We start from the raw sequence: 24,355 nt of genomic DNA on the forward strand, positions 1-24,355 counted from the left end.
ATTGAGAGATGAGGCAATTGACTGATGACACCCTACAGGAATTGGTATGCCACATTTACAGACCTACGACTGAATGTATGTAAACTATCTGTGAGAATAAGTTTGTAAATATTTCACATCTCAAACCAAACAAGAACATTCGTCACAAGTCTTGTCAGATATTCTCACCAACCGTAGTTGTCGGGTATTGATGGAACGCTTCAATATGAGAATAGTCAGCAAACCGCCGTTTATCGTACGACGACCCGATCCGGTAAAAGAAACCGGCAATCCATTCATCCAGAATAAAGCAAAAGAATTGGAGAAACAAAGCCCCGTGAGTAAGAGAATGATGAATCGGCATTTTGGTACGGCACCTTCGGGTAAGGATATTTCCGCCGAGTACGGGGATCACTCTACCCCAAGAAATGGTGGAACCAATAAGGAGCTAGTATTTGCAATGGTCATTCTGACGTGGAGAGCCGACTTGAATTGCCGCTACCGTTTGCATCCCAAAGATCCAGATCCAGATCCACGGCCCCGCCCCCTCCATCATTCCCGGCTACGATAACGGCAAACATTCAGAAGGGGACGAGGTTTACTTAAATCTCTCCATCTGCACCCTCCCTAAGTCATTCTCTCTCTTCTTTATTCACCAACCCTAAAAGATACCCCAGATTCCAACGTCTACTACCCCTCACTCAAAATGTCCAACGGTACAAACGGCACCAACGGCGCCTCGCCGCAATCAAAGTTCGACCCCAACTTTACAGACCATGTCATTGGCCTTATGAGCCCCGAGACCGAGCCTAGACAGCGCGAGATCCTCACTTCCCTCATCCGTCACATGCACGACTTCTGCAGAGAAGTTGAGCTCAAGCAAGACGAGTGGATCATTGGTGTCAACTACATCAACTCTCTTGGTCAGGCCTACAAGAAGAACCGCAACGAGACATGGCGTGTCTGCGACATTCTCGGTATTGAGTCGTAAGTCTCACCCAATCGCCCAACACACAACATCTGCTAACACTTCCAAGGCTTGTCGATGAGATCAACCACAAGGTCGTCACCGACGGTGGAAAGGCTCCCACATCCTCCAGCATCCTCGGTCCCTTCTGGTCTCCCGAGACCCCCTTCCGCGACCTCGGTGGCAGTGTTGTCCAGGACATGCCCAAGGATGGTCAACTCACATTCTTCCACGGTGTCATCCGCGACGTCGACACTGGCAAGGGTATCCCCAACGCCGTCTTCGACATGTGGCAAGCCAGCACCAACGGCAAGTACGACGCCCACGACCCTGAGAACCAGTCTCGCCACAACCTTCGCGGCAAGTTCCGCACCGACCAGGACGGCAAGTTCTGGTTCTACTGCCTTAAGCCCACCGAGTACGCCATTGACACATCTGGTCCCTCTGCTGAGCTTCTCCGCATCATGGGCCGCCATCCTTACCGCCCTGCTCATATTCACATCATGGTCACTCACGAGGACTACCTTGGTGTTACTGCTCAGCTTTACCCCAGCGACGACCCCTACCTCGAGACCGATACCGCTTGCGCTGTCAAGGACGACTTGCTGCTCAACTTCAAACCTGCCAAGGACGACCCCAAGGGCGCTACTCTCGATGTCGAGTACAACGTCAACCTTGCTTCCAAGAAGTACAAGCCTGACAACACCATGTTGATGCAGAACGCCAACCAGGACAAATTCTAAGCAAAAGAAAAAGAGAAGGAATAAAAAAAGAAAAAAGAACAAATAAAACAGAAAATCATAGGCATTGAGATGGCATGTACATAGTATTTGGCATGGGTATATATTAGCGTTGAAGCATGAAGAATGACTAGTAAGAAATGAAGTTACTGCAAGTTTTTCACAAATAATTACATTGTTCAATCTGCGCAATTTCTAAATAATATGTGAACATTTAATATTCAAGCTTGGCAATCTAGTTTCATCAACTTTTATGTGAAATGCAACGCAATATGACCCATCTCCAGGCGTTGAGGCTGTCGTGGAGTTCTCGTGTTGAAACCGCAACAACGCAAATAAACACAGTCGGATCAAACCACCTGGGCCATCATGTTTCGTCTGAATCCTGTATTGGCTAAACTGCCAATGCCAAACGAAGGCAAAACGCGTATCATGCGCCAGGGTGTGGCGAACCCAGCGTGCCGCTTGATTACACTTACGCGCTCTCGAATCGTCATACGAACTTGGCGAGCATGCACATCCAGACCAAGCAAATGGATTGGAGTGCTTACGACTTGAGATGCAGCAGGCATGAACAGCTGAGCCATTTTGAGCCTCGAGTCATCGGATTTGAAGATATCGGCAAACGGGGTGATGGATGCGAAAGGAAACTCGGCAAGCTTAGGAGCAATCATAGTAGGCAAGTTGAAAGAAGCGTAGATAGTCACTGCATCTCGAAGAGTGAACAAAGCATAACTCAGTAGAGGAGTCCCAGCACCGCAAGCCATGCGAGAAAAGTATGCGTCTTTGAATATGCTGAGTCCGGAACTGACGGTCGTGGTAGCAGCGAACTTGGCGGGGGAAGAGCAGACGATGGATGGGTCGAGGTCATATTGAACAGCGTTGAAGGAATCGAACATGTTGGCAGTGGCGTAGGTTCCGAAGTAGACGAGGAAGGGTATGAAGAGCGAGGCAAAGGTGGCCTTGGGCTTGGAAGCCCATTTGCGCATGGAGCCCATGACCGAAGTGTTGCTAGTGGCTTTGTTGAAGACAAGTCTGTGAAAGATTGTGTTAGCCATCAATTAACAGGTGGGAAAGAAGTTTATGGCTTTGAGAACTCACTTGTCAATAGCTGTGACCCAGGGAGTGACCAAAGCAGAAGCAAAAGCTGCAGCGGCTAGGTCAACAGCAAAGTACTGCATTGTACAGTGCTGCTGCTCCCGTATACTCATAACGTCCGTCATTTTGATGGTAGCGAGAGCCGATGGACTCAATTCACTTGGTAGTTGGTTTTGAAAAACAGTACAGAATTTTGAAGGAATCCTTTGAAAGCTTGGCCATGACTCTTATATAAACACGGCATCTGACGCCGAAATACCGAACCACCGCGTAATAGTCATACTGAATCAACCTATCAAAGTGCCAGAAACGTTCCGTAGGCTCTCAACTACCGATTTAGTTTCAGCCCGACACGTCTCAACAAAAACCCGACATCAAGGGCTAACCTTGAGGTACGTTGCTGTACGACAATCACGAAAACGATCAGGCTGAGGCGTTGCCAATTCGGTCTAGATGGAAGCTCACCTTGTGGGTCTTTGTCAGTGAGAGAAGCAATGGTTGGATAGAGATTGCGGCAACGCTAATCTCAATGCCGTCTTGTGTCGGGTTAACAAGGAGAGGGATTGACTCACCAGCCTTCACCTAGGTGACGATTACGACTACATCCTTTCGGTTATGCTCGGAGTCTTTGTTGAGACTTGCTAGACTCTAGATCATCCATGTTCTAGTATTGCTCGGCATATAAACTTCTAGACCGACATTCTGTTCTCTCCTTGTTTAGTGACAAGTCTTTTATTTCCCAGCCGTCTCCGCGTTTTCCCCAAGGATGGTATGGGAATTGTTGACGCGCTAAAGCTAACCCCAGATTCATCTTCAGGGGCTGAGCACGGACCTTGATGACACTGTCAGCTTCTGGTTCAGCTTTCAGCCTCCTTTTTTGATGCAACCACAAAGTGATAGACTAGTAGTATGATCAGTGACAACAAGAATGTTATCCATCTATCTACGATTATTTCAAAAAGTTATCTCTTTGTTATCGCTGACTCGAATTTTCACCAATACTTCTTCTGACCTTCTAGACGTTCTAGCGTATTGTATGCTTCGGCTTTAGACGGTTCATCCTAGCTTATGATTCTGGACGTGGTTCCCACTTCTCAGATTGATAGCGAGATGAAACTTTCTTATTGCAACACAATAGCATAGCCGACGCTTTCCGCAACGCATATCAGCCTTACAGTACTTTCGATGCCAAGTCTCTCAAGCAAGTGGAACAAGGTGGAAAGAATGGTCCCGACCTCTAGCACTTTCAACTGTAACCCAAACTCACTGGGACACTGGCTTCATCAACGCCCTTTAAGCTTAATGCTATCGACCAACCGTATGTCCATCTTCTCAAAGAAATCTACCAGAGCAGAGCATGTCCATACGGTCAGAGGAATACACAAGTTCCATTTGGGGCTTACCGATGTTGTTCTTAAGCCGAGACATCGATCGATACTGGGTGTATGCTAGTAGACTAAACTGACCGTTATTTCCCTATGTGTACATGACTCACTAAGAATCATGCTGGTGAGTGTCAGCTTCACAATCTGATTCTTGAAGCTTACCACGTGGTCTTGTTGCCATTGAGCCTTGATTAACCGAAGGGTGTGGACATACACTGGCCTGTAGCCCTTCCGTACCAGCAAAGCATGTCCAAACAAGGTGACAGGGCGAGGATTAACAACGGTCTCACATTATAGCTCAGCATCAAAACAACTTCCTAATGGAATGATAACCAAAACCAACATCCGTCAGCTCACGCATGATGGAGCACCTTGGGTCTAAATATTGTAGACTTCCCAACCTATCACGTTTCGATTCAGAACGCCATCATTTCCGCCTGTACCGGGAAGATGGCACGTAAGACAGGTGAAGCTGAACTTGAATTGTCATGCAACTATGAGTGAGGTGCATGTCGTGGCGGCGCCATAGAAGCTTCTTGAAAGTCGACCCCAACCGCCACGTTGACTGGACATAACTTGGCCAATGATTGACCTTGAAGACCAAACCTTAACCCAGCAGAATATGAAAGAGTTTTGTTGGTAGCTAGAATCAGAATCCTGTAGGAGAATAACACAAACGATGGCGCCATTCAGCTCAAAGTAAGTTAATTACAAAAGTCTATATGATCTAGAATAAATCCAAGTGCTGATCCATCTACCTTGCATCGACTGGTATCCAATCAAAATGCACTCCAGTATACCATTTCCCTAGGATCGGCCATACGTTTTATGTGGACTCTGAAGTTGAAGTTTTCTTGTTCGACATCTCGACATCGATCGCGGTTCCTATATCCTTTGGTGCCTTGAAACCGAGATGTGCGAGAAAGCTGGACGGGAAGAACACATTATAGAGAAAGGCGACAATGAGGATTGGCAATGTATCGAAGACGTACTGGCTGTAATCATCGTTAGCATCGTGAATGGGTCATCATTGATAGTTCACTTACAACCACTCTTCCTGATGTGTTTTTCCGTCTTTGCCACCAGCAAAGTCAACCTCACGGTACACAGAACGAACCTATTTAGACGGTTAGCGTATATATGTCAACGACGTCTGGGTTTCATCTTACCAAGATAAGAAGGCATGACACATTGACCACAGTCAACAACGTCTGCCACTTCTTAGTGATGTCATACTTTTCCTGGTTCTGTCTTGCGAACTCAGGGCTCAGCTTCCTGGCTGCAAAATGGAAACGAATTGCTGCAATAGTGAAAAGACCGAATCCAGCAATCTGAGTGCTCACACCAACAAGACCAAGAGTCTTGCCAAGGTTGAGCTTCTGTTTCGCATTGGAGTCTGTGGGATCAGTGCCAGCAATGAAGATTGCGGCAACGAGCTGGAGGATGAGAGAAATCACGTCGAAGCCAACGAAGAGAAGGGTGATAAAACGAGCTTCAAATCGATGAGAATTAGTAAAGTGCCACTTGTTTGGCAAGGATAGACTCACGAGGAACCCAAAGAAAGCGCAGTGTCCTCGACTCAGGAGGGACAACCCAGTAGACAATTCTACCAAAGATGACATAAATCACACCGGCCATCAATACCGGAGGGAGGATGATGAGTGTAAATTGGAGCACATATGGCTTCTTTTCGGTGGGCTCAGAGGCAGACTTGATCCTGGCGGCATATCCAACAACCTCCACTAGTCAATTGGTTAGTCTGAAACCCAATGTGAAACATTAGTATATCAACGTACTAGCGATGGCTAACAGCATAAAGATCCAAACCCAAGCCTTTTTTCGTATGATCTGGTAGAGCGTCACAAGGAAACTCAGGCCAAAGAGGCCAGCAGCCACTCCTGCCAAAGGCTTGGAAGGGTTGTAGAGATAATAAGACATTGTTGCGTCCATAATGGTGAAGTTGTAATGTGAAGTGTGTAGATGATGATCTGGTGTGAGATTCTTGTTCATTCCTTTATGGAATTTGGATCATATTATATAGATTCCCTTGTTTCACAGTCACTAACGAGACATCGTCAACATATCACTTTTGGTTCTGACTAACAAGCCACCTCCACAGAGTCTGGACCGATGGAACGTCAACACCACAGCAATGCCTCGAAAGGAATTCGAGATACGTCAAATGCGGTCTGGTTTAAGCCACGCTGAAATGCGTTCATGCCGTGGGGACGTCACAACTGGGGCTGGGCGGCCAATCCGACGGCTGATTCGAAGAAGCTAAACAAGCCAGTAATACGTGGCGTCAAATGTCACTGAGCTAACACGCAGCTACCTCGAATCAGAGTCTGCTCCAGGAAACAGTTTTGGAAGTTTGACGTGTAACGTTTGAAACTGCCATAAAAGCTTGTCCAAGAAGGCTATGCTGGGGAAATAAAGTTCAAATCCCCAGAAGCCACGTTTTTTTCACCTTGAAATGGACGTCTGCAAGCAACCTTCACAAGATTCTCACAGAGGGTGTCGGAAAGTTGAAATACCGATACCGATCTGACAGTTCCTTCCGGAGACTTGACCTCCGACTCCCGATGGTATCAAGTCTGCGAGAGATGAAGTGACATATGATTGTCCCAAGTGTTGGAAAGTATCACGAAAAGTGCGGGTTGTATTTTTTGGACATGGAGGAGGATTTCTTTAGTCGGAGCACTTACGGTAGACAGTTTCGAGGAAGTAACGACAAAGCCTGGAGAGATTATTGAGAATACCAATAATTGCGAAACACATTTAGCCAGAGTATAAACTAATAGATATTGCGCCCGTCGTGCGTGGCTTTAATCATTACCGTAAGGGCTTTTGAAGTGGCGAGTATACCACCATTCACAGCAAAAGTATCTGTGGCAGTTTTAGTTAAATAGACAGCCTCCGAGCGAAGAGAATCCAAAGCTGAAAATGTCTTGTGGCCTCCACAACAATAGCATGATCTATTTGTATTGGTGATACATGTTTTGATGATATTGACATATTCAATTCTACCCTCTACTCTTGTGACCAAACCAGTCATTCTTATGCCCCTCCACGGTGTAGATGACCTTATGGACCATTACATCCTAATCATATGGTCTATTTGTGGACAGGCAGAACTTCCTGATAAACCCAAACTAAGCAACATCTTTCCACAACCCTTGAACTGTTATGTACTCGGCATAGGCTACCAAGAAGGAAGCAACCACTTCTGGGAATATTCCTCCACCCTTGATCCAATGAACTGTCACTGGGCCATATATCAGCATCTGCACAAGCTTTCTTCTCCATTGTACTGCAGAACCCTCATCATCGTCCTTAAATCCACGATTCTTTAACGAACGGTCGTGAAATAGCTGTGCAAGTTCAGCAAAGACGTAGACACCCCATCCCTTCAATGACCAAATCATAAGCTTCGATTCCCTCTTTTCCGACTTTCTGAGCACGCCGCGTCTCGTAAGCCATGCCAGGTTCTCGAAGCTAAGGTAGCTAAGCAACCCAAGGATATATGTGGCTCTGATTGCTTTGCTGACAAGATAATCTTTCGGGTTCTCGTTACGTTCCTTGTTCACGTCTCTTGTCCTCATGAGGCTCACAATATACTCTTTAGATTCAGCCCATATCGCAAGCAGTCCCCATAATCGTGTTATGATTTGCCAATCATCAAAGATATTGGAAACTGCTCTCGCCCGCTCAGCAAGAAATAGTTTGTAGGCACTAGCTGTCGTCATATGCGAACCCAGCTTGGAAAATGGTAATGATGTAGATAGTCTCGACGGCATGTTTTTTAATAACAAGCTGCTGAGCCTGGTAATCCACTGGATCAATCGTTCGGATACTGAAGTTTCGAGTGCGGTTGCGATAAAATGTGTCGCGCAAGCTAGAAACAGAATGACGGCATCATGGCTATCGCGAGTGTGCATAACCCGATTCAGATGTGAAATGAACTCATCGAGCTTTTTTATCGGGTTGGATTTTTTGTTAGACTTTATTGTGTCAATGGTTTTGGACGATTCTGGCATGGCGATGTGAACATCTTTGGGTCGGTCTTCTATGATTGTCGTTGGAAGGGGTTCGGGATTTGTCTTGTCAGCTGTTAGTGTAGCTGGTGTCTGCACTGGTTGATCCCCAATATCTGCCATTCTGTATGGAGAAGTGGTCCGGAATGATAATGAGATTTAGGAAATCTGGATTCGCTTTTATCGTAATTGCGAAGGATTGATGAAAAAATAAGCCGACGGCCTATTTGAAGATAATAACGAAATATTCTTGCGGGGATCTTTAACTAGTTCGGGGCAATAATTGGCGTTTTATCTGTAGCTAGCGTAAACTGCTTGAAACGACATAGCGGTACGTGTGGATATGTGACGACCAGCTATTGGCACCGATTTCAGAGGGAATCTGGCTTTTAACAATGTGAGGATTATCCCTGCCCAGATTTAGCTCTGCCGGTTTATTGTATTACCGGTCGTTATCGCCAGGCGTCTTCCGAGATACAGTTCCGCCAATTCCGAGAGTTCCGTTTGGATACGACAGCTCCTGGTGTTGCAGCATGCTACCTAAGTGATATCTTATAAACTTAGATAATTATGTAAAACATCTGTCAATCCCAATCTCTGTTTCACTTTAACACCTCTCTTGCCAACGACTCCAACGTGATACTATTGCGCAATCCTGTCTACTTCACGGGTGCCAATATTTCTTGTCCCCACTCAAAGTCTGAGCTATTGCCAAAATAAGGCAAAGTTGAGCATTTCTTTGACCGACTACTGACAAAAAGAAGGAAAATAAAAACGAATGTCCTCCAAGTGAATCAAGTTCCAAATATTTCCCCGGAGGCGCGGGATATTGCTAAGATAAATAACGGATAAATGTTATGGTTATCTTGTGGTCGATACTAGTTGGCTTCGTAGACTGAAATATCCCATACTTGAACTCTGAAGATCAAATTTATACAACGTCTATTATATCAATTGGACCAAATAAACTACCTATTGAACAAGTTCTTGCTTTAAACCTTCTTGAGCATAATACAACTTCAGTCCTTCATAGCAGCCCAAAAATAATCCATTACCCACAGCAGCCGCTATGCAAGTGACAGTGGCACCTCTAAAGAGCCCCGAAACTCCATCTCTCACCAGAATACCTTTGGCGATCGAAAAAGGGCCGCTTGCTGCAGGCTTTCGAGCCTTTTCTAGACTCAATGCCGACGTGAACAGTGATTCAGGTTGTAACGGATGACTGGGCGGGGCCTTTTCTGGGAGACGCATCCTTGTTTTCACAACATCGACAGGAACAAAGAGCAGGGATGCGATAGAACCCCCAATACCGGCTGTGATTCCGCTGACTTTGACTTGCTCCGTGATACTTGGCATGTCGTCGAATTGTCTGAGCCATCTCTCTTTAAGGTATTCGTATATCGAGAACGTCAGGCTAGTCCGTGGAAGGTTTCCTGCCACCAGAACCGTGTAGCCCGTCCATAACTTCAAAGGTTTTCGAATAAAGTGCTTCAGGGCCGACAAGACCGGGAACCGTTGGCCTCCACCTTCAGAGAATCTTGAGACTTGCGCGTTCTGTTTAAGGACTTCAGAAGGGTTGATGATGGCACAAGCAACCATGTCCGCAAGAGCACTACTCGCAGCATGCACAGCTGTTTGAGACAGACTACCCGGCTTGAGACCTTCCTTTGGTTGTAGAGTAGCTTTTGCTTTCTCGTAGATACCAAAGAATGTGACGGAAGCTGGTATTGTGGTTATGACCGTCGGAGCTATGCCACGGTAAAGGCCACGGAACAAAGCTGGCTGTAGTTTGCCCTCATGGCTTTTATACTTGGGTATGTACTCCGGAGACTGAATTCGTGTGATAAGAGTATCGAAAGGATGTACAACAAACTCGACGCTTAGAGCCGCAACAGCTGCAGCCTTCTTAAGTCAGTCATGCCAGTATTGACCAAGAAATCGGCATTCCTTACCAATGATATATCCGCAGCATCTGCGCTGGAGGCTGAGGACATTAAACTAGAAGATTGGACGATGAATGGCAATTATTCAGATAGGGAAGTAAATTCTTGAGTAGTTGGCGTGGTTTAGTGCAGTATAATTCGAGAGAATCAGGATCTGAAGGTCGAAAAGTCTAACTTGGTGAAAGATCAACTACGTCAACATCGGCCAAACATGGGAGCAATGGCGCTAGACTATTGTCCCGACAATCATGGGATGAGCCATCAATAAGCGAATCATCAGTCGCTTTAGATAACAAAATGCCCTCACGTACGTCGACAGTCTTACCGTTTGGTGATACACTCGTCTTTATGCGCTGATAAGTCGTTGTTGATCAGTGACACGATTCGCAGTACATTCACCACCAAGTACTTTGACATCATCGGGTTTACCGCTGTAGAACATTAGTCATCAATCTTATCAATGAGGATGTCAGAAACATAGACGCGGGAGGGACTGGGCGCAGAAATAAAGACGCTTACTCCTCACAGATCTAGTGGGAAATTCTGGGTCACTATTTTTGACAGTCAGCCTCTTGCCGTAAATCTTTCTGACACCTGTAAGTGTCCGCTTGTCAGCAGCAATCAAATCGATTTTACATTGGCTCAATTGTGCTAAACACATAATGCATCATGTCAAATCTCGCTTTTACATAAAGTCGCGCAGAGTAAATGATTATATATCAAGACCCGATGAGTCAATCAGAAAGGCCATCAACCGACGCTCATCAACGACTCGGCTTCAGGCGAAAGCGACAACAAGTCGGACGAGCCTGTGATGGCTGCAGGCTCCAGCGGATAAAATGCGACGATAGCGCCCCATGTCTCAATTGCCGCACCCGTGGTAGAGATTGCAGCAAAAGCACCATATCACTAGTATCAACTCTTCCTCAAGCTCAAGACGAGATTGATAAGCTGAAGCGACGAGTCAAAGAGTTGGAGGCTGAACTCTCACGAACGCGCAGTAGCAGAACGTCGCCAATCGTACAAGCACAAGAGCCAACGCCACCCAGCAGCTCACCTTCTCTCGCGCAACCAGTAATCCAAGAGACAGCCAAAATAAAACCGTGGGATGGCGTTTATCTTCGACCAGCACGGTCTCCCCATAGTGCATGGTTTGGGCCGTCTTCACTTTACTTCTTTACCCATCGGCTCAGTACATTCTTGAGTACCCAGGCTGAGCACATGCTCATTCACCTGGCAAGTAATTTGGAGTTGCGCGAACAGCCGACGGTTGCTCAAGACTCCTCCAGACTCTTGGCACCGCTGACTGGGACTCACGACGAAGCCTTTTATTTGACGCCAATCCAAGAGGAGTATTTTCTCAGTTTGTATTGGGAAACATACCACACGTCGCTATATGCTATAATCGATGAGGCGAGCTTCAAAACACACGTTCAGTCACTATATGTCAATGTGCCACCAGGGCTCCCTAGAAAGCAGTCAGCACTTTTGGATATCATTATCGCTATGTGTATGCAGTATCACATCTCTTCTCGGCCAGCTGGAAAGAAAACGTGTATTGTAGAAGACAACGACGCTACTCTAGCTGGTCGATGGTATTATAGGCGAGCCCAGACTCTGCTGGCTTGTGAGGTTGAGAGTCCTTCACTGTCAACTTTGCAATGCCATTTACTATGCGGTGTGTATGTCTGTGTTGGCTCTTTCCACAATATGGCAGACAGCATCTGTTCTCTCGCTGTCCGTACTGCCTATATGCTGGGTCTTCATCTGGAACCACCATCGACGTTACCCTCATGCGAGAGGGAGCTAAGAAGACGTCTGTGGTGGTCTGTCTTTGAACTGGACGCTAAAGTCGGCATCAAAGTCGGCCGCCCATTCCTTGTCCGCACTACACACACGATGCCTCAGTTACCCCGAGACAACCTTGCAGCAGCCATTGAGTCAGGGTCAACATTTGCTCCTATTGGAGATAACGCTACTTGGCTAAGCTTCAGCCTTCAAAGGTTCAAACTTTACCAAACTGCGCGAAAACTAAACCTGTCCTTCTACGGCTACGAGCTCAAATTAAAAGATGGAGACTCATTCTATAATGACAATGAAGCCATGGACGATCTTGCATTGAGTTGGGGTCCACAAACAAGGGCCTTGACCGAGTGGACTACGCAAGTTCCTCATCCTCTCAAGAACAAACGCAAGAATGGCGTTGCGTTTTCTTGTGACGGTTCAATACTCGATCTTGAACAGTATGCACCCATCTGGCTGCAAAGACAACAATTATGTCTCGAGCTGGAGTATAATCATCTATGCATTAGTCTTCACCGCCCCTTCATATCATTTTCACTCCATCAAGGAAACAATACAATCGCAATGGCTGTCAAGTGTGCTCAGCATGCAATAGAGCTGACCAATATCACACATCAGGCACTGACCATGACGACTGTACTCCACGGCTGGCACGAGGCCTTTCAGTGGCAGTGGAGTGCAGCCATGACGCTTGTGGGATTCGTAATGGCAAATACACAACACGTTCTTGCGTCAGCCGCCCGAAGATCCATACAATTGGCTGTGTCTGTGCTTGATATGTTCGCACCAAGCTTTGACGCTGCCGCGAAAGCAGCCATTATTGTCCGGACATTGCACACGAACATTGAATCTGTTATGACGCAGTTCGAAGCCCAGATAGATCACATCGCGGGGACAATAAACGAGAATCCCTTGTTGGATAGGGCCATCCCTTCACAAGAGGATATCGATGAAGGTGTTCCGAATCAATTCGAAGGTGTTGGAAATGATCTTGATCTTTTGGACATGACCATGAACGTTGATTTCTGGGCTGAACTGGACATGCTTTTGCCTGGAGGTTTTGGGAGTAACACTGTCGCATCATCAGAGTCATGAGACGAACTCGTAGTCCTATATTATTTTACATCGAAGAGATAGACTACCATGGCTTTCTTTCCGGCTTATCACTTGGAATCTGTTCGAGATTGGGTTGTATGAATTCTTTACAAATGATAGATCATATTTATCAGAACTACTATTCTGCTCAAACTACATCAACGAGTGAAAGCTATCAACCTTCAAGCCTCGCTCCATTCAGACAAACCCACAGTTCACTGCTCTTAGCGGAGCCTCTGAATACAGTCTGACTACAAGGCCTCAAAAACAGCCACTGCGGCTTCAGCAGTCGATGCAGCACTAGCAGGGTTCTGACCAGTGACCAGGCGGCCATCGACAACATGAAAGTCGTCCCAAATGCCAGGAGCACGTTCGTCTTTACGGTAGAAGTTAGTTTTTGGCCACTGATAAACAATAGAAGGGAGACTCACAGATTGCACCAAGACGATTTGCAACTTCTTCAACCAGCTCACGGTCCCAGCTTCGCAATTCCTCCATGATCTTCATCGTGGTCTCGGCTTCGGTGGTGAATCCGGTGATCCTCTTTCCCTTTATGACAGGCTCATTGGTAGTGGGATCAATAAGATGGGCAAAGATAGCTGCGCCATGACAAACTGACGAGACGACTCCACCGTTTGCCCATACTTGAGCAGCAATTTTCTGAAGGGATGTCGCAGTAGGGTAGTCGATCAAAGCTGCATGTCCAGCAGAAGCATAGAACAGCCCGTATTTGGAAGGGTCCAGTTCTGAGGCCTTGGTCATGTTGTCAAGCTTCTTGCGGAAATCGCTGTCGGGGTTGGACCAGGTAGTCAGATCATCACCGTTAAGAAAGTCAGGTTGCTGAGAAAGCCAATCGGGAGTGTAGCTGCCGGTCTCAGAAGCAAGGTCCACCTCAAAGCCTGCGGCAGTGAGAATATTGTATGGATGAAGAGCTTCGGTGATAAATAGGCCGGTGGTTTCTGTGCCTTGGAATAGGCTGGCCGAAGCAGAGGTGACGCTGACGAGAGCACGACGAGGAAGAGACATTTTGATTGATTGAGCACGATTCGATTCTAAGAGATTTTTAGGTTGCAATACAAGAAGCGGATGTCTGTGATCGATTCCTGTTAAGATGATGTTGCTCGATGGAGGTTGAGTTGCTCTTTTTTAACATGTTTCCTTGGCTAATGATTAGGATAGTTTATATACATTATCAAGGACCATATCCGTATAAAGGATCAGATAACATGTATCAACTCCTTCTTAGGCTACCAATATCGTCACAAGCGGTATCATTGTTGCTGGAGTATGAGTTATTCCCATTGGTTTGGGTAAGAAAGATATGAGTTGTAAACTACCCGGAAGCCGTTGACGTCATCAATGTAGCCTTTCTTATCTTATCTCGTTGTGCTGACTCCGAACACTCTGAATAATCTAAGGAAATATTATGGAGACACTAAGACAGGAGATACTCCCATTGGATATCCAATTTGTCAGCTCAAGGAGTCTTTACGAGTGGCTCGGATATCACCGAATCAACTTTTTCTTCTACGGAGTCCCGGAGTTGGAAATCGAGTCATGCAACGTTATGACATAACCTTCCAATCACGTCTAAACCCACTTGCAAGATTGAACCAAGAGAAGACCTTGGAAGATATTGTTGATCACTAATTAAGCTTTTCAGTCTTGTGGATATAAGAAGACCCATAGTCCCAATCCAACATGGCTTTCAATATCTTCTCTATTCTTGATCAATCTATAAACAGCGATTGCATTCACTTATCGTTTCATCATCATTACAATCATATCAAACCAGCAATATGACACTATCTAAGACAACACCAACTGTCTCTCCTGACAGCAGGCTATTCAAGCCTATCCAAGTTGGCAATGCTAAACTTGACCACCGAATCGTCATGGCACCTTTGACTCGTTACCGTAACGATGACAACCACGTCGCCAAGCCCTTTGTCGAGCGATACTATGCCGAGAGAGCCTCGGCTCCAGGTACACTCGTCATCTCAGAAGCTACTGGTGTCTCAATGCAAGACACTGGCATGCGCCAAGGCCCAGCCTTTGTCACAGATGAACAAGTCGCTGCCTGGACAAAGGTCATTGCTGGTGTCCACGAAAAGAAGTCCTTCTGGGCCCAACAGATCTGGGGTCAGGGCCGAGCTTCTGATCCAGAATACCAGAAGGAACGCGGTTTCAAGTATCGCTCCTCCAGCAATGTGCCTATCGAGGAGGGCGCCCCTGCACCTGAAGCCATGACTGAAGAGGAGATCCAAACCTTTATCCAAGACATGGTTGCTACTTCTAGGCGGGTCATTGACGCTGGCGGCGATATTGTCGAGGTTCACGCCGCCCACGGATACCTTATTGATCAGTTCACATCCGACTCTGTCAACAAGCGAACTGATAAGTGGGGTGGTTCCACTGAGAACCGCGCTCGTCTTCTACTTGAAGTCATCAAAGCTGTTTCTGCAGAGGTCGGCCCCGAAAGAGTTGCCATTCGTCTATCACCATATGCTTCCTTCCAGGGCGCCGAGTCATCAGACATTAAGGAGCAATACACCTACATAATCAATGAGCTCAAGAAGATCGGCCGTCTTGCTTATCTCTCGTTGGTCGAAGCACGCGGTGATCCTGCCAAGCTGCTCGCTCCCGATCAAGATCCCTCAGCGGATTCCAAGACACTCGACTTCATCCTGGAAATCTGGGACAACAACTCACCCGTAATTGTCGCCGGCAACTACAGCCCCGAGTCAGCTGCTGAGGTCCTTGACGGACACTACAGCAAGTGGGATGTTCTCGTTGCTTTTGGTCGACACTTCATTGCCAACCCTGACTTTGTCTGGAGGGTCAAGCATGGCGTTGAGTTGACCAAGTACGACCGTACTACTTTCTACGTCCGTGGTTCAGAGATTGGTTATGTCGATTATCCTTTCTCTCAAGAATATGTTAATGAGCAAAGAGCATGGGCTGTCAAGAACTTGAAGATGCATGCCAAGTAAAGTTCCATACTTGGACACGCAAGATGGGGTGTCGACGTTCGGAAAGCTATCGACCGGGGACATTTTACATGATTAATGACATGATAAAGATAGACAAATTATAGACATATTGAATAGATAGGCAAAATGCCAGTATAAAGTTGAACAATATTGTAATTTGTGAAACTCTGTGTTCGTGACCCCATGAATTCGGAGATTGATAAGAGTGTGAAGGGCGCGATTGACAGGTCTTACACATATAACAACGTCATCTCTCCCAAATCCATGGAAGTAAATCTCAGTTCATTAAAGATCATTTTTTACCCATCGTTACTCGTCTAGACAAATACATAATCGATCCGAAACACTGTAATCATCATGGTCGCTAAACTCTTTCTGGAAGGCGGATGTCTTTGTGAATCCGTTCGATACAAGATCACCTTTCCCGAACACCACGATCTTTCTAAAGACACACTGGGCTGCATTTGTCAATGCACTCAATGCCGCAAACAGACTGGCAGTTTCTTTCTGGCAACACTCACCGTCCCTGTCGCGGCCATCCAATGGCAAGGCGATTCAGAGAGCAAGATAAAACGATTCAACAAGACAGAGAACATTGACAGAGGCTTCTGTGGCACATGTGGATCGTTTCTCTTCTGGCACCCGCGGGGAAAGGCAATAAGCATCGCCACTGGGAGCCTCGATCCTCTTTACCTGCTTGGTGAAGGTGCAGACAGCACGGATGATCGCATCCCAAGTGAGGGTTTCGCGGGACAAATATTCAGTGGATGGTTTAATGTTGAGTTCTGTGAGAGTGAAATCAAGGGTATTACAGACGATATGCCAGTGCTTCTGAAGGGAAAGAGGTGCCAGGGTGATAGCTCGGAAATTTGAGACCATGGCTTTGAAGAGTAGCTGGTTTGGTCGTTGACTAAAAGCCAACAAATCACAATTAATTCTTTCAAATTCTCCTATCAAACTATTAGTTTGCCGATTTAGAAACAAAATGCCTTGTTATAGCATCATCTGGGCTAGTGAAGCTGTTGTAAACACCCTACATGGGCTTTAGGAGATGTCCCATCAAACCACATAGACCTAGAAGAGTAGGGCACCATATAGTGTACTTAGATAGTTTAGCAAGGCTTAAAACCATATATACCTTCAGGCTAGGACAGGTAGGCATGCTTTCCTACGCGTGGTCAAGACAGTGACTTGTTTTCATTTCAGACAATGCTATTGTGCAAGGACTAAATCACAATTATTTTTCTGCCAGGTATTGGTAATAATACTGATTGACCTGATGTCCCGTGCTCAAACCATCGAACATGCTGTATTGGTTGTTTAGAATGGGCAGTCGAGGACAATAATTTCCCGAGTAGGTGCGTATTATGGTTAAAGGGTAGTTAGTATATTGGGTCAATTCAGTACGAATTGTGTGCAATGTGTACATGTGTTACTAAACTAAGCATAAGCACCCAGTTCCGGGCGTCAAAACGATTATGTTCAGGCTCTCTTGCTCATGTGGAAATGCATATCTGGCTGTGTGGAATCGGCATCTTGCTTGTTCTCATGAACAGCGACAAGGTCTTGTACTGGTGGTCCTCGTCACTGGATCCTTGTGATGGCTGAAGAGGGTTCTTCGCAAGCCACTTGGTACCATTCAACTGGTGGGCCAACCCAAGGTAAGCATTACACTGTTGTAATCGAAAACAAGCGATTCAACAGCCATGAAATCGAGAAGTGCCATCTCATCGGTGAGATCTCTCCCAAAGACAAGAACAAGATCAAGTCTACGGCCCAGCGAACTTCTGCATTACGCTGCCAGAGGTGGGTCGTCAACGTCCTTGAGGACCTTGAGAAGCGAGGCATCGTTCCTCTCGGGACTGCATCTGATTGGGATGCTGCCACTGAGGATAGTCCGTACATGACGATGGCGTTCTAGTTTGCGACGAATCAAGCAGCAACGATGGTGGTAGCTCCGCTAACACTTCGTTTTTCGAAGATTCCAAGAACTAATCTCGCAATGAGAATACACAATCGGCTTAGGCTGAGAACGTGTAAGCTTTAGAAGCACTAGAGCTGAGGATGTTGGTAAGTTGGGTTTTCCTTTGTCAAATGAGTTGTGAGGCTGTGGGTTGACAAAACATTGATTGCGCTTGCGGGCAAGCAGCATGTCTTTGTTCCGTTAGTAACATGAGGGTAGGTTGTATGGCATTGGCGTTTTTCTTTTTTCGGTTGCGACGTATTAGTATTTCGTAAAGAATGCAAAGCAAATGTACAGTTTATTAGTTCCTTGTGCTCATGTTGACCTAAAAGCTGCTAGGTGTTTTTACCTCCACAATTCTAGGAGATGTGAAAAATGATTGATCATGTTACCCTGCGGTTTGTAAAATGAAGTTTTCTCAGTACAAGCTAGCTGTTCTTTGTTTGGTTCGAATTTGTGACACTATCAATCGCATATGTACTTATTCGGCCTAATAAAGGTACACGCACCTATCCGAAGCAAGCAACATGACAACAAAGAGTACAATTTCGTGATGTAATTCTTTGTCTCTTGCTGTTGGTTATCATTCAGGCTGTTGCTTTAGGTTCCGCGGTTATGAATTAAATGCAATGTCGTTTTTGATCACTACACATTTCCTTCCTTCAACACCACCATCCATCATGAGTACAGACCCTTACATCGTCGAGCCTACTAGGCCTCACACCCACAGTCTAATTCTTCTCCATGGGCTTGGCTCAAACGGCGAGAAGTTTGGTCGCGAACTGATTGAAACGGGCATTTCCTCTGATGGCAAATCGTTGCCCGTCCTTCTGCCTGGCGGGAAGTTCATCTTTCCAACTTCACAGACAGGTCGCTCAAGCGTCTTCCGCCGGGTGAGAGTGACCCAGTGGTTCAACGTTGCTTCACTGGACGGCCCTTATTATCGCAACGAAACTCAACTCAACGGTATGGAAGAGTCATTACGCGAAATCTTTCGTCTCATCAACCAGGAACGTGAAAGAGTACCGGACAAGAACATCATTTTGGGCGGAATCAGCCAAGGGTGCGCTATCGGATTTATGTGCCTGCTTGCAATGGAATATTCTCTCGGGGGATATATCGGAATTAGCAGCTGGCTTCCCTTTGCTGCTGAATTCGAAGGCTTGACTAACGCCTCTGACGACGCATCCTTTTCTGGCGAGGATGACAATCCTTTTGCTGCTTCTGACGACGAAGATGACCAAGGCAACACAAACGCCCAGGTCCATGGCTACGCCAGAGAACTATTACTTATGGAAACGGAGGACTCATCGAACCCCAGCTCACTATCAACACCTGTATTTATCGGCCACGGAAAAGCAGACGAGAAGGTCAAGCCTGAACTTGGTGAAGGAGCGTGCCGTATCTTACGTTCAGTCGGGTATGATGTACAATGGAAAGGCTATGCCGGACTGGGTCATTGGTACAAGGTTCCGGATGAGATTGATGATATCTTGGATTTCATTAGAGAGAAGGTGGGATGGTTATTGTAGCTACAGTAGAGAGCAGAACATGGCATTCATTGCATGAAGTCTGTGGCAGTCCATTCGTTAGACTCTTGCAAAGCCCTGGATTAGTAGACTAAATGCGGTAACTTATTAAACTTACTCGAGGTTTCGCCTTGTATTTTTGATGCTAGATCGGTCGTGTCAAGTGGAGCTGTGTACCGCTGTATGAAGGCTGCGATATTAACCGCTACCGTTCATCAACGAACGAAAACTACTGACTAACACTGCTGAGTACCTCAATTGAGTCGCAAAATATCGCTATTTCCATTGGCTCTGATATGCACTTGTGGTTGTCCGGTGAAGAAGTCTAATTGCTGGTCAAGCTGTGGGTCAAGCATATATCTTGTGGAATAAATGACCAGGGTTGCATCAATCAGAAAAAAGCCGTCATCGTATAGGGGTCAGTACATCAGTTTGTGGATTTTCGAATCACTGAAAACGCAAGTTCGAGTCTTGCTGACGGCAAAACACCTGATAATCATTTCTTTTTGCTTTTCGAAGCTCATGATATTACAGTTCTCAACCCTAATGACATGACTCCACATAACATTTTTTTAATTTTATGAATGTTCGTAGTGGGGATTGCCAATGATGAAGTTCAACCCAAACCAACTTTCATATAGAGGAATGAAGATTAAGAACAACATATTTCCGGCATCAAAGGAGCTACTAAGTGGACAAAGAGTTCATTCCATTGGTGAATTCGTAAACAGACCGTGTGTATGTACAGTAACGAGTTCACCCGTGTTCTAAAGTAATGTCATGAACAACCAATGTTAAGACATTGACTAACTCAAACGCACGTTGGACCCAACACTAATCCTTGCAAACGGCCAATTGTGCGTTTTTGGATATTTCTTTTGTCTTACGCATTTGAATATGGCGTGGTAAAGCGGCAGACATTCCGTTTTAGGTACATAATCTGGATGCATCAACCGCCAAGACCTTAATGCTAAAAGCGTCTGTCAGTCTCGTCCGACATCAAGCACTTGAGTCGACTTGGCTTGCTCCGGTTTCTTATTGTTAACTCTCCGCAACAACTCATGTTGCCATGTAGAGTTATGGAAATAGTTATAAAGACACACATCCGCGATATTTCCAGTTGCCTTCCAACAATCCCATACAACACTTTGACCACGCATCTCATACATCGCACCATATTTCATCTTTATCTCATCATGAAGGCTTCCATTATCCTCTCGACTTCTGTCTTTGCCAGCACCGCTGTTGCTCGACTGTACAAACGTGATGAGATCGTCGCTAGAGCAGACATGAGCAGTTCGACAAGCGCAGCTCCTATCGCTGCCAGCCCCACGGGAACAGGAGACGACGGGGCAGAAGAGACTTTATCCACAGACACAGGGGCACCGTCAACGGCCGGCACCACGACATCTTCAATCAGTGCAAGGCCCTCAATCCCTGACACATATGACTGTGTGAGTGAGTGCAATAGCAACTACGATACATGTCGTACAGCTCCCGGCGCCAACATGTCCACTTGTGCAGCTCAGTATGCTGGATGTCTTGGTTACAACCCCTTTGAAGGAGGGTCACTCGTTACACCCACAGCTTGTTCCGCCCCTGCGTCCGACACACCCAAACCTACTCAACCTGGCACAAGCGACTGTGTGACTGGATGTAACAATGACTATAACAAATGTCGCACCGCTCCTGGTGCCAATATGTCCACTTGTGCAGCTCAATATGCTGGATGTCTTGGCTACAACCCTTTTGAAGGAGGGTCACTCGTCACGCCTACTGCTTGTTCTGAAGAACCTCAGCCTACTCAGTCGAACACAAACGAGTGTGTCGATAAGTGCAACAGCGACTACGATAAATGTCGCACAGCTCCTGATGCCAACATGTCCACCTGTGCAGCTCAGTACTCCCAGTGCCTTGGGTACAACCCTTTTGACGGAGCTGGATCGCTTGTCACACCTACTGCTTGTTCTAACACACCTGGACCTACTCTTACAAGCACAAGTGCAGTACAGTCATCTATGACTTCACCATCCCCCCCACCTCAGCAAGACACAACAATGCAGGGGACTGAGACCTACCAACCACCTGTCGCTACCTGCACTTCCAACGTGTGCACTCAACCCACCATGACTGATCACGAAGCTCCACCAGTGATGACCGAATCACCTGTTGTGGTAGACGGTGCAGGGAGTCTTCGACCTTGGATGACGTTGATTGCATTGGCAGCGCTGGCCATACTATAAGATCTCATCCAGGTGCTGAAATAACTTAGCGCGTGCCAAAGAGGTACTGCCATCACCGTGTCAAATGTGACACAGCTCGATCTGTGTTAGATTAGAAATCTTGCCATTTGTAATAGTCCTCCCTGGAACATAAAACAATACAAACGATTTTCTTTAATTGCCCCTCGTTCAAACCGAGAGAAACCAGATTGTAAATGTCCACATCCGCAATGTAAAAAACATGGCAGACATAACTGACCCTCAAAACCGTGTACCTTGACATTGTGTTCGCTATGTATTTAACTTTGTAGTTGTGGCAATGGCGTCACGACTTGAGAATGCAACGGCAGTAAAAGGCTTCAGAGAAAGCCTTGTTGTTGACTGTCTTCGGAAGCCTCAGTGTTGGAGGAAAAGGGCAAGGCTTTGTCTCTTAGCTCATACATAGCCTAACGATTGGTACACTTAATAACAGACAATACGCAAGTCTTGTAATATTATAAATAGTTATGTGTCTTGGTATCAATATAGCCGTCTCTAAAATGCTGGAGTATGAAAAGTACATGATTAAGTATGATCTTTCGTATCTCAATCCTCAAATTGCTGGTTTCCGCGATCTTGACTCTTCAAATCAATCTCAGCAATGAACATCGAAGACAACAAACCCACTGCGCCGAATCCTGTCATAGTGTAGAAGATGGTTCGAAAGCATGTGAGATAAACAGTTAATACGTCATTCAAGGTGCGTTCAGAAATATCCAGAGAAGGAAGCTCTTTGATGAACGCAACGGCCCTCGACGAATCGGCAAGAGGTGCCAGTGGCCCCTCGAGTTGGACAGGGCTTGATACGATTGTTTTTGTAAAGACTGTGTTGAAAATTGCAGAAGCAATTGTCAATCCAATCAAGCCGCCGAACATGCGAATCGTAAAGAACTGGCCGATGGCCACACCTGTATCTTCCGCTTTCTGAACACTGGCTTGCATTGGCAGGAGCTGAAGACGTAGAAGAGCGACACCTGTTCCCCAAATGACCGGTAGTCCGTAGAGCATGGACGAAGAAGAGCTGATTTGAAAAAGAGCCAAAATACCAGTACCTAAAATTAGCAGCGCCCATGAAAGTCGCAGGAGCCAGGTGTAACCACCGAACATAGGTACCATCATCATTGAGAAGACTGCGATGACGACGCTGGTGATAGAGGTGGGTAAAAGAAAGACAGCTGACTTAATTGCTGTTTCCAAGTAAACTGCTTGGTAGATCAGCGGCAGATACTGAAGCAGTGAAACAAGGATGGCACCGTGCATGAAGCCGCCGATTAATGTCATATTTGCTGTCTTGGAGTGGAAAAGACGGTGAGGCATGATGGGAACCGCGGGTTTCGACTCAAACCAGACAAACACGGCGAGCACTACGACACCCAAAAGCATCGGAAGTAACGTTTGCCATGAGCTCCATGGGAACAACGATCCTGCCCAACTGAGTGGTAGCACGATTATAGTGATACCAGAAACGACCAAGCCCATGCCAATCCAGTCAAGACGTTCGACGTTGCTTGAGACAACTGTGATAGACCTCAACCTAAGGAAGAAGAACACCAAAGGTGCACCAAATCCAAGAATGGGTAGGTTCACCCATCCGATCCATCGCCAGCTGGCATATGTGGCGAAGAGTGCGCCAACAGAGGGACCAAGAATGTTGCCGACGGCATTCGGTATGCCCATCAATCCGAGGTATGTAGCGCGCTCCTCGAGCGTCGTCATGTCAGTGAGAATGACCTGAACGAGGACATCTATACCTCCACCTCCGAAGCCCTGAAGCACACGCCCAACAATGACAGTCTTCATATCTTGTGCAACAGCAAAGACTATTGACCCGATGAAAAACAGGCCTATGCATGCATAAAGCGGTGGCTTCCGGCCGAAAGCATCAGATATGCTTGCCCAGACTGGCTGCATTACCAGACCACATAGTGTGTAAGAAAGGTTGGCCCAGAATGACTCCAAACTTGAACCATTGAGGTCATTGGCTATGGACTATTCACATGATTAGTATGACACGGGCTGGTGGTGGTCAGATTGGCTTGCTGGTGGATTGCTTACGGGAAGAGCTATGCCAAGTGCTGTGGCATCAATCTGGAATACAAAGAGGATGGCGGCGAGACCAACAAAGGACAATTTGAAAGCCAACGATTTTTTCTGTTTGGGCTGACTCGGTTGGTCTTCCTGCGGCACCTGTAGAGCTTGTCTTTGGGGTTGGTTGTTGGGATCGTCTTCTGTAACAGGTTTTACAGCTGCAGGCTGTTGGCTTGCAGCCACTGTAGAAATCTCCATGTCGCTTGTTCCAGGGTCACTACGTCGCCATCCCATGAAGTAATTGCCACGATTTCAGTACACCTTCGTCTCTTAGTCGTGGGCTTTGTTTTATTTAGTTGTCTGGATTTTGTGATCCAAAATTACATTCTGGAGAGGCCTCCTTAAAATTGACCATAAAAGCTAAGTCTACTCAAGGGAACGCGGATACTCGGCAGAAGGATTGTTATCCCTGCACAATGAAGGCCTCTGCCCGTGATCCTTGTGCAGAGATGAGAGCCACGATTCATTGGCTAGCTA

General features: G+C 46.4%; 12 protein-coding genes and 1 non-coding gene across 13 annotated transcripts; 8 read left to right on the top strand and 5 right to left on the bottom strand.

Moving 5' to 3' along the window:
* The first annotated feature begins 367 nt into the window (after positions 1-367).
* Positions 368-1,925, top strand: EDB82DRAFT_461192 (Intradiol ring-cleavage dioxygenase). The gene is made up of 2 exons (XM_025734808.2): positions 368-966; positions 1,017-1,925. The coding sequence occupies exons 1-2, from the start codon at positions 686-688 to the stop codon at positions 1,687-1,689; spliced, it is 954 nt and encodes a 317-aa protein (XP_025585578.1). The 5' UTR covers positions 368-685; the 3' UTR covers positions 1,690-1,925.
* On the bottom strand, positions 1,772-2,909 carry EDB82DRAFT_555512 (uncharacterized protein; the record flags this gene model as incomplete). The annotated part of the gene is made up of 2 exons (XM_065609656.1): positions 1,772-2,721; positions 2,788-2,909. 2 exons carry the CDS (start codon positions 2,907-2,909, stop codon positions 2,037-2,039), a joined length of 807 nt encoding a protein of 268 aa, XP_065464816.1. The 3' UTR covers positions 1,772-2,036.
* A 2,086-nt stretch (positions 2,910-4,995) lies between these two features.
* EDB82DRAFT_545517 (RTA1 like protein-domain-containing protein) lies at positions 4,996-6,119 on the bottom strand (the record flags this gene model as incomplete). The annotated part of the gene is made up of 5 exons (XM_025734811.1): positions 4,996-5,164; positions 5,216-5,286; positions 5,339-5,661; positions 5,717-5,911; positions 5,966-6,119. The coding sequence occupies 5 exons, from the start codon at positions 6,117-6,119 to the stop codon at positions 4,996-4,998; spliced, it is 912 nt and encodes a 303-aa protein (XP_025585580.1).
* Positions 6,120-7,085: 966 nt separating this feature from the next.
* EDB82DRAFT_445361 (mitochondrial carrier domain-containing protein) lies at positions 7,086-10,520 on the bottom strand. Its single transcript, XM_025734813.2, has 4 exons — positions 10,156-10,520; positions 9,202-10,105; positions 8,897-8,986; positions 7,086-8,235 (listed from the first exon to the last, which is right to left on the bottom strand). Exons 1-4 carry the CDS (start codon positions 10,195-10,197, stop codon positions 7,322-7,324), a joined length of 1,950 nt encoding a protein of 649 aa, XP_025585582.2. The 5' UTR covers positions 10,198-10,520; the 3' UTR covers positions 7,086-7,321.
* Positions 10,521-10,727: 207 nt separating this feature from the next.
* EDB82DRAFT_170913 (fungal-specific transcription factor domain-containing protein) lies at positions 10,728-13,239 on the top strand. The gene has a single exon (XM_025734814.2). The coding sequence runs from the start codon at positions 10,855-10,857 to the stop codon at positions 13,042-13,044; it is 2,190 nt and encodes a 729-aa protein (XP_025585583.2). The 5' UTR covers positions 10,728-10,854; the 3' UTR covers positions 13,045-13,239.
* On the bottom strand, positions 13,170-14,172 carry EDB82DRAFT_170918 (class I glutamine amidotransferase-like protein). The gene is made up of 2 exons (XM_025734815.2): positions 13,476-14,172; positions 13,170-13,420 (listed from the first exon to the last, which is right to left on the bottom strand). Exons 1-2 carry the CDS (start codon positions 14,068-14,070, stop codon positions 13,296-13,298), a joined length of 720 nt encoding a protein of 239 aa, XP_025585584.1. The 5' UTR covers positions 14,071-14,172; the 3' UTR covers positions 13,170-13,295.
* A 418-nt stretch (positions 14,173-14,590) lies between these two features.
* EDB82DRAFT_498945 (uncharacterized protein) lies at positions 14,591-16,183 on the top strand. Its single transcript, XM_025734816.2, has one exon. The coding sequence runs from the start codon at positions 14,844-14,846 to the stop codon at positions 16,035-16,037; it is 1,194 nt and encodes a 397-aa protein (XP_025585585.1). The 5' UTR covers positions 14,591-14,843; the 3' UTR covers positions 16,038-16,183.
* Positions 16,184-16,323: 140 nt separating this feature from the next.
* Positions 16,324-17,029, top strand: EDB82DRAFT_498946 (Mss4-like protein). The gene has a single exon (XM_025734817.2). It carries the CDS (start codon positions 16,395-16,397, stop codon positions 16,908-16,910), a length of 516 nt encoding a protein of 171 aa, XP_025585586.1. The 5' UTR covers positions 16,324-16,394; the 3' UTR covers positions 16,911-17,029.
* A 608-nt stretch (positions 17,030-17,637) lies between these two features.
* On the top strand, positions 17,638-17,958 carry EDB82DRAFT_524394 (uncharacterized protein; the record flags this gene model as incomplete). The annotated part of the gene is made up of 1 exon (XM_025734818.1): positions 17,638-17,958. The coding sequence occupies one exon, from the start codon at positions 17,638-17,640 to the stop codon at positions 17,956-17,958; it is 321 nt and encodes a 106-aa protein (XP_025585587.1).
* A 722-nt stretch (positions 17,959-18,680) lies between these two features.
* On the top strand, positions 18,681-19,532 carry EDB82DRAFT_555536 (Alpha/Beta hydrolase protein; the record flags this gene model as incomplete). The annotated part of the gene is made up of 1 exon (XM_025734819.1): positions 18,681-19,532. One exon carries the CDS (start codon positions 18,681-18,683, stop codon positions 19,530-19,532), a length of 852 nt encoding a protein of 283 aa, XP_025585588.1.
* A 398-nt stretch (positions 19,533-19,930) lies between these two features.
* On the top strand, positions 19,931-20,012 carry EDB82DRAFT_t98. The gene has a single exon. It is a non-coding gene; the product is annotated as a tRNA-His (tRNA).
* Positions 20,013-20,509: 497 nt separating this feature from the next.
* Positions 20,510-21,908, top strand: EDB82DRAFT_498948 (uncharacterized protein). The gene has a single exon (XM_025734822.2). It carries the CDS (start codon positions 20,591-20,593, stop codon positions 21,770-21,772), a length of 1,182 nt encoding a protein of 393 aa, XP_025585589.2. The 5' UTR covers positions 20,510-20,590; the 3' UTR covers positions 21,773-21,908.
* A 428-nt stretch (positions 21,909-22,336) lies between these two features.
* Positions 22,337-24,076, bottom strand: EDB82DRAFT_430444 (major facilitator superfamily domain-containing protein; the record flags this gene model as incomplete). Its single annotated transcript, XM_025734823.1, has 2 exons — positions 22,337-23,779; positions 23,846-24,076. The coding sequence occupies 2 exons, from the start codon at positions 24,074-24,076 to the stop codon at positions 22,337-22,339; spliced, it is 1,674 nt and encodes a 557-aa protein (XP_025585590.1).
* Positions 24,077-24,355: the final 279 nt, after the last annotated feature.

The sequence above is a fragment of the Fusarium venenatum genome (genome assembly GCF_020744135.1).
Source record: "Fusarium venenatum strain MPI-CAGE-CH-0201 chromosome Unknown EDB82scaffold_2, whole genome shotgun sequence".
In the NCBI taxonomy this organism is placed as follows: domain Eukaryota; kingdom Fungi; phylum Ascomycota; class Sordariomycetes; order Hypocreales; family Nectriaceae; genus Fusarium; species Fusarium venenatum.

Coding starts and splice junctions, on each gene's coding strand:
- EDB82DRAFT_461192 (XM_025734808.2), top strand. CDS start 686: ATGTCCAACGGTACAAACGGCACCAACGGCGCCTCGCCGCAATCAAAG. Junction 967..1,016: donor GACATTCTCGGTATTGAGTC/GTAAGTCTCACC, acceptor AACACTTCCAAG/GCTTGTCGATGAGATCAACC.
- EDB82DRAFT_445361 (XM_025734813.2), bottom strand. CDS start 10,197: ATGTCCTCAGCCTCCAGCGCAGATGCTGCGGATATATCATTG. Junction 10,106..10,155: donor ATGCTGCGGATATATCATTG/GTAAGGAATGCC, acceptor TGACTTAAGAAG/GCTGCAGCTGTTGCGGCTCT. Junction 8,987..9,201: donor GTTGTATTATGCTCAAGAAG/GTTTAAAGCAAG, acceptor ATTCACTTGGAG/GACATTCGTTTTTATTTTCC.
- EDB82DRAFT_170913 (XM_025734814.2), top strand. CDS start 10,855: ATGATTATATATCAAGACCCGATGAGTCAATCAGAAAGGCCATCAACC.
- EDB82DRAFT_170918 (XM_025734815.2), bottom strand. CDS start 14,070: ATGTCTCTTCCTCGTCGTGCTCTCGTCAGCGTCACCTCTGCTTCGGCC. Junction 13,421..13,475: donor AAATCGTCTTGGTGCAATCT/GTGAGTCTCCCT, acceptor TCTACCGTAAAG/ACGAACGTGCTCCTGGCATT.
- EDB82DRAFT_498945 (XM_025734816.2), top strand. CDS start 14,844: ATGACACTATCTAAGACAACACCAACTGTCTCTCCTGACAGCAGGCTA.
- EDB82DRAFT_498946 (XM_025734817.2), top strand. CDS start 16,395: ATGGTCGCTAAACTCTTTCTGGAAGGCGGATGTCTTTGTGAATCCGTT.
- EDB82DRAFT_498948 (XM_025734822.2), top strand. CDS start 20,591: ATGTTGCCATGTAGAGTTATGGAAATAGTTATAAAGACACACATCCGC.